General features: G+C 35.6%; 1 protein-coding gene across 2 annotated transcripts in view; it reads left to right on the top strand.

Annotated features, from left to right (window-relative positions):
* Positions 1-11,788, top strand: part of USP9X (ubiquitin specific peptidase 9 X-linked) — a 110,905-nt gene extending 99,117 nt beyond the window's left edge. For both annotated transcript variants that reach the window (XM_064497482.1, XM_064497474.1), the window contains exons 39-45: positions 1,302-1,487; positions 3,171-3,391; positions 4,492-4,580; positions 7,042-7,198; positions 7,606-7,818; positions 8,316-8,411; positions 9,949-11,788. In XM_064497482.1, coding sequence (XP_064353552.1) covers positions 1,302-1,487; positions 3,171-3,391; positions 4,492-4,580; positions 7,042-7,198; positions 7,606-7,818; positions 8,316-8,411; positions 9,949-10,083 — 1,097 coding nt within the window. In that variant the 3' untranslated portion in view covers positions 10,084-11,788. The remainder of the gene's footprint in view (positions 1-1,301; positions 1,488-3,170; positions 3,392-4,491; positions 4,581-7,041; positions 7,199-7,605; positions 7,819-8,315; positions 8,412-9,948) is intronic.
* Positions 11,789-12,092: the final 304 nt, after the last annotated feature.

The raw sequence follows: 12,092 nt of genomic DNA, 5'->3' as shown, positions 1-12,092 counted from the left end.
GAATTTCTGAAAGACTGTTCTAAAAAGTGGGTCTGTCATCATTAGAGACAATCTGTAAAGTTAACTTCGCTAATCACGTTAAATTGATTTCACCTATATTTTACTGTGTTTTCTTATGCTTTCTCTATTAAACCATTCTTTGTCAGACGGTGTTCCATCATGACCCCAAGAGTGGACTTAATGTTTTTACACAGAAAAGAGGTGCAATTCTTTCGCTCCAGTTTATCTTTCCTTCTTTACTAATTTTTCATAGTGGTCAGAATCCAGACAGGAAAGCATATCTGCATAACCTAATTTCACTTCTGAGACTGATCTCACAATCTATCTTAGATTTATTCAAGATAAATATGAAATAGCAGTTTAAGGCAGCTGATTGCACTTGTCTTACTGCTGTTAACTGAAGGCTTCTGTATGGACGTGGACTGCTCATTCAGCAAAAGCCACAATACTTCCTGCAACTTCTTCCAAGTTCTGTGAATAATATTTAATTGCCTCATGCTTTGAGAAATTGAGTAATGGTACATTCATGTTAAAGCAAGCGCCAGGTCAGTTCTACAGAGAATATAACTACAAAGAATCTAACATCTTAACCAAAATATGCTGTAGAAGAGCTCTAATAAGGTGCTATCTGGATTCCTTTTTCTTGCAAGAAAGATGGTAGGTGAGGTCCAGTTGTATTTCAGAATAAGAAAAAACTTTGCAAGTGTATGAAAAGTCATGATTTTTTTAACCAAATTGAGGCAAAAATATGAGGTCAGAAGGGGACATATCTGGTTTACTGGTACGTATTTGTGTAGTGGGTGTAGGGTAGTCTTGCAGTGAAACTAATGGCTTTTGGGGGTAGGGGGATTATTTTAGAAGATTGGTTTTGTCACACGTGTACATTCATTGAGTAATCTGGCACAGCTGGGTAAGTCTTAGATTCTTCACTGGTGGAGGGTATTCATGCTATCTTGAGCCTCACAATAAACATCTCTTAAAAATTATTAATTCTTTGTCCAAAAGGCTTCTCTGAGGCTTGGCTATGAACACAAACACTAGTTATTTAAGTACAGATGAGCACTATTAAAAATTGTAGTCACTTACAACTCTTCTTGAATGTGTTTTTTTCAGCTGAACACAATTTGCCTGAGCATTTTACTGTTTCTCCCCTCCACCCACCCGAAATGATGGTTATAATAAAAACTAGCAATTGCAAAGTTATCAATCATGTAAACAGTAGTTGTTGTTCAAAAAAAATGTGTTGTCACTACTAGAAATAAGTTTTTTGCCTCAGGTTTTTTTTCCTTTCTTCTGTAAAGGTGTAGCAGAGAAGACACAGCTTCTGAAGCTAAATGTTCCTGCAACATTTATGCTTGTGGCTTTGGATGAAGGTCCAGGTCCTCCAATTAAATACCAGTATGCTGAACTGGGGAAGTTATACACTGTTGTGTCACAACTGATCCGTTGTTGCAATGTGTCATCACGCATGCAGTCTTCTATCAATGGTATAGTGAATTTTAAGTTTTCCTTAAATGAGTTGAACGTATCAATAACTGTTTTGTGTGCTTATTTTGTTACTATGTATAAATTGCATTACCAGAAAAAATGTTTGCCTTTTTATGTTTAAAATTCTTTAAATATAAAGACAAACACTTCTTGATTGTTGTAGGCAAATCAGATTTGATATACTGACATACTAAAAAACAGAAGATAGGTATCCATTCTGGTGTTCATGCTCCTTGACATATTCCTAAATAATGTAGGAAAATAATTGAGTAGGATATGAAATATTAAGATGATTTTTGAATAGTTTAAGCTGACTGTAGAGAGTTGCATTGAGATCTCTTAATTCTGAATAGGCAATAAATAACACATGATTTTCCAGTTATAAAAGTTACCAATGTTAATTTTACCAGTATAAAGTAATCTGGAAAAAAAAACTATAACAAGCTCTGAAGTAGTTGATACCAGTTATCAGTAAGGAGATCTCGCTTTGTCGTGGATGTCTCCTGAAAGCATCCACTCAGTGCTCAGCTGCAGTCAAAAGGACAACATTAAGCCAGGACTTCTATGCATAAAAGAACCAGCAAGAAATTAGTAGACCATAGTATAAATCAGTGTCCCCACAGTATAAATTGAATAGAGTAAGCAGTTATTTTTTGAGATGCACTGGCAGTATTACACTACATGGAGTATAGCCTATACTTGTTCTACATTAAGCATATTTTAGAAAAACTAATTATAAATTTGTAGAGATGCTATTTAATAGCAAACTCATTAGTGTGTCAGGCTATAAAGCCAATAGGCTGGAATGTATGATAGTAAGGTTAATGAACTGCAAATTTTACGCTGCTATTATAAGCTTCAGAACCTTTTGGCAGTTTTGATTTGGATTTGCTTCCAGCATACTATTTGGGGTTCATACTGAAAAGATATGCTACCTATGAAAATTAATTGCATGTTCACTATGTTCATAATGTTTTATAAGAAAATATTACATTGTATGATCACTGGTATGACTATTAATCATGATTCCTGTTTGCAGAGTAATTTATTTTTGCTTCAGCGTATTAGCCTAAAAAGTTCTCTCTTGAAATTCTCTGCATCTTTGAGCAATAACGCAATACTGCTAAATCAAGAAACATCAGGAGCAAATCAACAGTCTTTTCTTACACAAAATGAAGCCTACAAAATGAGATTTTTCTATCTTGATTCTTTCAAGAGTGTACTCTTTTTATCTACACTCCAGAGATTCAGACTGGACTGTTCTACCATAGATATTCCTCTGAATCCTTTCCCATTGCCTAGCAAAGTTAAATAGACTTCATGTCCTGAAATTTGATAGATTTGGCCTGTATTACACAAGCCGGGAAGCACATAAATTTTGGAGATAGGATTTCACTGAGGAAACTCTTGGTAACTCCTGTTGCATATGAACATACCTACAGCTGTTCTGCTTTGGTGGTTGCTGTGCTCCCTTGCTTAACTGAGAAGTAGCTCACTCAGGTGGCAAGTATCAAGCTTTGCAATCAGAAGATTCAATTATTGCATAGCATAATATTTTTCAAAGCAAAGTGACTGTTGCAAGTTTTCTTCTGTCTGTTTTTTATTGATGAGTTACAGCGGCTTACATTTTGTTGTCTCTACACCGAAAGCACCTTTTCATCAGTAATAATTGCTTGTTCTAGGTAATCCCCCACTTGCCAACCCCTACGGTGATCCTAATTTATCTCAACCTATAATGGCACTTCAGCAGAACGTAGCAGATATCTTGTTTGTGCGAACTAGTTATGTGAAGAAAATAATTGAAGATTGTAGCAATTCAGAAGAAACTATCAAACTGCTTCGTTTCTGCTGTTGGGAGAATCCTCAGTTCTCTTCCACTGTCCTCAGTGAACTTCTCTGGCAGGTAAAAATAAAAAGCTAGGAGGAAGATGGGGATTGAAATGTGTATGATGCAAGATTCTATATTTATGTATAGAAATGTTGTCATATGAAATGATGAGCAGGTATTTGATAAATAAACTTTCCTGAAGGTGTCATCATCTGTTAGGCTTTTCACTGTTGGGTCTATACCTTCATACTGGACTATTATGAGAAGTCCTTTTATGAGTTTAGGAAAGCAGTTAAGCTTTTATGAGTTAGGAAGGCAATGTTAAGGATGGAACATAGCAGACCAGACTGCCATTATGTGTTGCAAGGTCATTACCTTCAGCATTTCTGTCATTGTCCATAAAAGAGCTCCTTTCATTACACAGAAAGTTAGAATCATTTCTTAAGATCTCCCTTGCATTTGTTTTGAATATGTTTATAAGGTCCTCTTTTACAAGTCTACACAACGTACTTGGCTTCAGGTTCAACAAGGAATCTTGTTTTGTACTGTCTTGTTTTTCCTTGGTACTCTGTGTAAGGTTAGCCACACTTTGCCACTTCAAATAAAAGGGTTTTCAACTCTGAATGGCTCATTATAAATTAGTCTGTTGTGGGTTTGGGGTCCCTCCCCAATGTAAACATCACATTTTTGTGGTGTTGGGTTTTTTGTTTTTTTGGTAGCATTTGAAAGAATCATAATAAAAATTGCTTTACTGTTAGTTCACTTAGCCATTTATTTTGCATTCTAGGATAACCTTTGGACTTATTGTCTAGGAGTAGCAATATCAGTGGAAAATGCTATTTCATAATTTTGCTTTTCTAAAGGTATTTTTCAAGGTTGCTTCTCTAGTACCTCATGTAGAGGGTTTCAGACCAATTCTGCTAAAAACTCCTGAGGAAATATTTTGTCTGTTACAAAGCCTGGTTTAAAAAAATGTTGCTAGTGTCAGGGTTGTGGGTTTTGTTCTTGTTGTTTTTAATATAACAAAAGTTTGTGGTATCTCGAAGTTTCCCTTAAATTCCCTGTGCTGAAACAGCAAACTTCACTTCAAGCAACTGTATTTTTGCATTGCATCATGTAATCTGTATGCCTTAAAGAAATACTTTCTTGCATTTTCTGCATTTTTGCTTTTTAAGGTTGCATATTCATATACATATGAGCTTCGACCTTATTTGGATCTGCTTCTGCAAATCTTACTAATTGAGGACTCTTGGCAAACTCACAGGTTGGTACTTACCCGTCTTTTTATAATTCAAGATTACTGTGTCTGTACAGTTGGTTTTCCCAACGATTCTGTTGCGAATACTTTCCAAGAGGGTTGTTTAAAATCTTATTTTTAGTCAAAATACAGAGGTAAATCTTTTTTCCGCTTTTTAATCTCAGTTTTTGAGACAGTTTAGATCTACAGTTTCATACCTCTGCCTTCCTTACTATTGAGAAATTGCCACTCAGTCCTGTAAACTCAAGATTTTTTTTACATACAGGAGAAATTTTCACAAATGTGCCAGTTAAGCTAAATTCATTGATATTTACTGTTAGCTGCTCAGATTGAATCTTGTAAACATCTCGTTAAAGAAGGTCCAGTGGTAGCTTGGTTTTACTAGCAGGAACAGTCATAAGAGTGATACCAAGATACAGATGTATTTTGAAGTTGGGAGCATAGCATTGCATGTTTCATGGAAATAAATATTCTGTATGTAGAGAACTTCTATATAGTTTTTACCTTTAAAATAATCCTGAAGTTTCAAACTTAATTTTCAATGTCTAGACAGTTTTGAAAGTTGAGATTTTTTTTTTAAAAAAAAAAAGCAATTGTTGTAGATATTGACTATTTTGAGAGAGCGCTTACAGTCAGTTCCTCAGAAGTTTTATATAGAAGTAGATGAGGTATCACAAAATAAATGTGTACATGCTACTTGGCAATATTTCAAATACCTGTGTTTCTTAATTTGTGACTATAGGCAATTTACCAGATCATATGACATTTAAAATACTTCAGGTAAGAGCACTCTTGCTTAGTGAAAACTGACTGCAGCAGTAAGGAGGGAAATCATAAATGTTCCCTGTAGAAGTAGACTGGACTCTTAAAATTTCATCAGTTGCCTAGACTTCAGAAGAAACTCTTAAAGAAGGTGGTTATCCCATTTCCAAAACCTGAGGACTGAATTCAAGGGACTTCTTTGTTTTCTTTGTAGGAATTATAGCTTACGTAAGGGAAGAGAATACTCTCTGTAGGCTTTTCAGTTTTGGTAGCATTTTCATATGTAATGTGGTTTGTATATATTTTCTTCCTGCTACACAAATGCTTTCATAAGGTATCTGAGGTCCACAGAACAGTGGAGGATGCACATAATTGTAGAGACGTGAAGCAAAACAAAGTATTATTTTGTATTGGAAATGCAGGTTAGAGGTCATAGAAGTGTTTAGGATAGTGCTTTTCAAACAGTAAGAAATTAAACACTGCATTTCCTATGTCTGGGGGAAGAAAAAGGGGTGGGGGTGGGGGGAGCTGAGCATTTTGGAATGGCTTTTTCATTGGATCTGTGTTGCCCTCAGCAGAGGGATATAAAGGAGTCAACTGCTATTGTCCTCTGATTTCTTGCTGCCACTTTTGGCAGTAGCTTGGAGCAGTGGTTTCTGCTCTGTTTTTAGTTTTGCTATTATGTGAGTTCTAGTGATCTTTTTCTACTCTTTCAGAAAACAGGTATTAACTATCTGTAGTAAATAGTAATCCCTTCCAACTGCATTGTCTTGCAGAAAATTAGAATTGTGTGGTCTTAAACAATGTGCATCTTTCAGTGTTCCTTTTATTCTCTTACTAATAACTATGGCTGTTCTTTGGCATCAGGCCCTCTCTTGTCAGTTTTTTTCTTGATCTGACTAGTGTGAGTACAAGTTTGGGGGATAATAGTTTTACAAGTACCATTAGGTTAAATCCATTGAAGCAGAGCTCATCTCATCACTTCCAGATGGAGCCTAGGTTGTCAGCTACCTGGAGACTGTTTGTTGATTGTTGCCAGAGACTTAAGGAAAAGGAGGGTATTTACTTTTCCTACAACAAATGTAATTCTCTGAGATGCTATCAGTGTAGATTCCTTGGCACCCTCTCTGATTTTTTTCAAAGCCAAAAGCACGTGAGTTTCTGAAATCATGCAAGAACTTCAGGATGGTAATCCATTCCTCTACTCCTCATTCAAGAGCAAAAGGCACAGAAAGTGTGTTTAGTTCCAATGAATGCCCAAGTCCCTTATCCCCATGCATATATATGTATATCTTCAGAGGAACTGCATTTAAAAACTGTATCTTGGGGAACCATAGCTATGAGGTAGGTAACCATTCTATTGAAGATTGAACTAGTCCAACTCTATAGGAACCTATTGTGTTAAAAAGTCAATTCTGTAAATGCAGTTGGTCAGAAATGAAAAATTCACCAGTTATGATTAATCCTAGTCACAGAAATCAAGCTTACCTCATTCAGGAGGTTTAAAAAACTGACTTGCTTAAACATTACCAAATGTTATGCTAAAATTATAAATTATGCCTGCATTCTGTCAAATTAGGTTTTTTTCTGATAAAAGTATCTGTTATCAAAATCAGAATATTCACTATAGAAGTTTCTAATTACACTGTAACTGAAGCCTTAATTTAAAGACTGAAATTCTAACTCTTTAAATTCTTGTTTGCAGGATTCACAATGCACTTAAGGGAATCCCGGATGACAGGGATGGACTATTTGATACTATTCAACGCTCTAAGAACCATTATCAGAAAAGAGCTTACCAGTGTATAAAGTGCATGGTAGCTCTCTTCAGCAACTGTCCTGTAGCCTACCAGATCCTTCAGGTGATACCTTTCACTCTGGCTCTTCCTGCTTTTTTTCCAGTTTCGTGTAGAAAACATTACTCAGTTTTCACTGACTTCATGAATTACCACTTCCACGTGAAACTCATTTGGACATTCCTATACCAGAAGGTCAATATGTGGCATTGAGAGCATTTGTGATTGTGTGATGTAACTGCAAACTGCTGTTACTGGAAATCCACACAGACTTCCTTTCGGATTTCCAGTTTTCCTTGAGTAAAAAGGATATTTGAGGAAAAATAAGAGAGTGCTTTAAACAGCAGCCTTAAACAGCAGCATATACACTTGGTGGTGTGTTCAGTGAGAGCTGATGTATAGGAAGAAGAAAATACTTGTGTTTTTAAGAATAAAGAAAATATAATTATGGCATGTTAATTTTCCTTCTGCAGAGCAATGGAGATTTGAAGAGAAAATGGACCTGGGCAGTAGAATGGCTTGGAGACGAGCTTGAGCGTAGACCGTACACTGGCAATCCCCAATACACCTATAATAATTGGTCTCCACCAGTACAAAGCAATGAAACATCAAATGGCTACTTCCTAGAGAGATCACACAGTGCTAGAATGACTCTTGCAAAAGCTTGTGAACTCTGCCCAGAGGAGGTAAAGAATTAATTTGACACCTGTTTAAAAAAAAAAAAAAAAAAAAAAAAAAACTATAAAAAGCTAATCTTAGTAACAGTCTCCATTCATTACAGAGGTAGCAATTTTATAAGTATTTTATAAATATGGATTTATGTAAGAGTGCTTTCATTGACCTCAATTGTGTACTCCCTTTTTTTCCCACTTTTATTACTGTTTGTGTGGACATCTGTCCCTTACAGAATTATCAGTATAGAATTGAAACTGACCAGTTACAGTAGACTATGAATGGACAAAAGGTCTGTTTTTCTTTTTTCAATTATATGTCAATAGTAAGAAAATTCTTATGTAGCCCAATACAAGCTGCAGGTTATTACGGTTCTTTTATGATGATATAGGGGAAATAATTTTTGTCTGAGTATGCTTGAAAATATCATTTACAGATAGAATTGGTTCTGGGTAGAATAATCAGCGCACATCTTACCTAAGCAAATTGCGTATTTTTTTTCCAACTTCAGGAACCAGATGATCCTGATGCCCCAGATGAACATGAGTCTTCTCCACCTGAAGACGCCCCACTCTATCCCCATTCACCTGGTTCCCAGTATCAACAGGTAAAGAGCTCGGAGTTTGACCATTTATGCTTAGTCCAAGTTTGCTGGGGGGGTTTCTTTGTTTGCTTGTTTTTTAAGCATTCAGGCTAACTTGAATTCTAAACATTTAGCCAGAAGCATGTTGTTATGAAGTACCACACTTAAAGGTATGGGGATAAAGATTCAGCTCCACTTTGCCAGGAACAGTTTGACCATGAGAATTTTAATGTGAGAATTTTAGTGTTACCAGGTCAGGGATTAACCATCCATGGAGGTAGGGGAGAGCAGATGTTGTCCCAGGCTAGTACACGTTGAATTTGATTCAGTCATATTTTTTTTTTACTTTGAAAAACGCTTTGTTTTGTGAGTTGCTTTCTTGCTTTTTAATGACAGAATAAGACCTCAAGGCCTGATTTTCGTTTCGAGTGTTCAGAAGACCTTCATAAAAATATGGATGTGTTTGTTTTATATAAAACTTGTCCTTTGAACACTGATCTTCAAATCATAAATACATACAAAATTTAAATCTATTTTGGGTTACATGGCTGCTTTGTTAACATCTTTTAGTGGAAAGCCAGATCTGAAAGCAATCATACCAGAACCTTTTTTTGAGTGAATTGACTAAATTTATAAATTGCGTATTCAGTTGCCATTTTTCTTTTCTTTTTTTTTTTTTTGTCAAATTCATTTTATATATTCTGAATCTGCTAATTTAATTTCCTTTCCTGCCCAAACCCATTTCCCCTTCATCTTGCTTTCCTTACTTGATGTTCTCAGCAGAGCAGTTGGTAAGTCATGCAGATCTTCCCACTCCTTTGGAATTCAGACACATACCATAACCTCACCGTTACCTATGTGATATGTTCACTTTCTTGCAATAGGTGGCCTTTCTCACTAACACACATGGTCCTCATGTTCCTGGTTTCTCCACAGTTGGTCAAACTCTGCAGAACAACAACATAGATAAGATGATGTCATTTGCTAGATGTGTGTATGATTATTTTTGAATTGTACTGTTTTGAGGCAGAGCATCTGGAGAAAAGAACTGGTCTAGATTTTATTCAGTTCTGTAACTTTGAAGTTTGCCCTCTTAAAAATTAAAATATGCTACATAAATGCAGGTATGTTTTCTCTAATGCTTTTCAAATGTTTAAGGGAAAAAAAATCAACTAGATGAATCTGTTGTTTAAATTATGTGCACAATTTAATGTTTGCAGCACATAGGCAGCCTCTCTTTTCATCTCCCTTTTTTCTTTCTTGCTGCTTTTGCTTTGCATGTAAATGTTTGTTATTCAAAAAGTGGAATTACTATTTAGCTAATCCTTTTATCTTTACAAGTTCAAAGTTTGTTTAGTTTTGTGAAATTAAAAAGGTAAGTGAAGGATATAATTCACAGGAATGAAGAAACTGTGATGTATGTTCATGCAGTTATTACTGCACAAGATTCAGTGTGCTTTAGGGATATTTTCAAAAGCTTGAATGCAGAGGGCCACATCAACTTGTTCAGAAGCAGTCCACAAGTTTGATGTTCCTTCAAAATGTTTATGCTTTATTACAGAATAACCACGTGCATGGACAGCCATATACAGGCCCGGCAGCACATCATATGAACAACCCTCAGCGAACTGGCCAGCGAGCACAAGAAAACTATGAAGGCAGTGAAGAAGTTTCCCCGCCTCAAACAAAAGATTAGTGAAATGCACATAATCAGTTAACTTGCTCCATCAAGACTGTGCACCCAGGCCTTACAGTCCAACCTTTCTCTGTGTCTGGCTAGTATTTAAAACTAGAAAAACTATTCCTAATCAACATGGAGTGGAGAGTCTATTCACTGTCTTATCTGCAGAAAATTGCTGTCAATATATAACCCGCCTGCAGTGGAAAGTGTATAGTGTTTTGTAATAAATGGCCTGATGCTAATGTGTAAATGGCAAAGGTGTATATAGTATATTAATGTTTGACTGTTAATTCTTAAGCAAGAAACTTTTTTTTGTCTTGATGAGACTCACAGATCTACAAAAACAAAAAATAATTTCTTGATATATCTGCTGCGCTCTGCAACCAGTGTTGCCTGCCTCATGGCAGTTGGATCAACTCCTTTACGAAAAAGCCTATCCATGTCAACCACAAAAATAGTTTCACGTTAATTCTTTGCCACTGGAGTCGATTTTACTATGAGCAACGTAATGGCTGGTAACCTTTTAATTATTTGGTTGATGTGGAAAATTGGTGATGTAACATTGTTTCTAGATCTTTTTTCATTGCCTTTTTCATTCTGGTATTAGGTTAATCACTTTGAAGCTATAGTTATGCTGTAACATTTAGCATGGCTTCACACCAAGTTAGTGTAGCCAATGGGGGTGGGGGGGAACGTGACAGCAGTTGTCCCAATGTGACAACTGTATTGCTCAGAACTTTTTCTTCTTACACCTAGACTATAAAATGGGGAGGGAAAATGTGACAAACAAGTGGTTTTCAGTTTCACATATGTTCCTCACATCTGATGTTTGACAGTTCTGTCTCTGGGTGGGATAAAGAACACTTAGTTTTCAGAAATAGGAATTTAAAAGATTTAAAACAAATATGCAAAAATTTGCTATGCCAGGATGCCTGGAGCATAATAGACTGTATTTGGTGTGCTTGTTTTGTTTCTTTGGTAGAGCTTATTAGATAAACTTCTAACACTTTCCTTCTACTGCATCCCAGTGAAGAGGAAGTCAACAAAATTACACAGTACTTGTGAGTGCCACTGCACCAAGTTAACTTGCTGGTTTTCTGCTCATTCACAGTTCTACTTGAAAGCAAGAATTGTCTTAGCTCTTTATCCATTATACAGGAAATCTTAACATTAGGAGCAGGGTTTAATTATAAAAGAAACTACTGGTTAGTCAAATACAATTCTGAGGTATCTCTATTCCAGAATAAACATTTGTTTAAAGACTTCAAGAAACGCATCAGTAAATACTGTGTTTAAATGAGAATTGGTAACTTGAATGTGTGTAATTTTTTTGGAACCTGTCTAAAAACCAAATACCCCTGCAAAACAGATACAGCCCACCCTATACTATTTAAATATTTTGCTGTTTTATTTTATAGAAATTATTTTGCTGATTTCACAAATAGAATTTGATTTAAGAAGAATGTTTTGTCCTGTGGTGTGTGGTGTTTTGGGTTTTTTTTTTTTTTTGTTTGTTTTTTAATGGACTGCACAGAAAGGTGAATTCTGTGCAGTGGCACTATGCTGAATTCTGGAACATCAGTCACATTGAGATTCTGTGCGCAAAAAATTTGGCCCTTAAGAATAAAATAATCAGGAGAATTACACTGTAAAAGTTTCTTAATGTGATTTATCTTGTACTTTTTGTATGTTTTTATATATACATATATATATTTAATGAGCACAAGCTTGATGGTGTTTTTTACAAATGAGTTGATAGAAACAAAGCTGCTTATCAAATTAAAGTTCTGTAGTTTTGAGATGAACAAAGGAAAATTGAATTGCAAATGCATTCTTATGCATTTAGTGTAATAAGGAAAGGACAGAGAAAAGATTTTTGAATATGCTGTGTAGCAATGATCACTTTTATGCTTCCATGTTTTCTCTAGTGCTCAAGTTAATTCAGATCTTTTCATAGTTTTTTAGTAATACCGTTTTACCTGGACTTACTAAATTTGGGTAAAGTTTTCCCATTTATTTTTGGG

This window comes from Dromaius novaehollandiae, chromosome 1 (assembly GCF_036370855.1).
Source record: "Dromaius novaehollandiae isolate bDroNov1 chromosome 1, bDroNov1.hap1, whole genome shotgun sequence".
Classification (NCBI taxonomy): Eukaryota; Metazoa; Chordata; class Aves; order Casuariiformes; family Dromaiidae; genus Dromaius; species Dromaius novaehollandiae.
The sequence above is the reverse complement of the archived record's forward strand: the minus strand, read 5'-3'. Positions and strand labels throughout refer to the sequence as shown.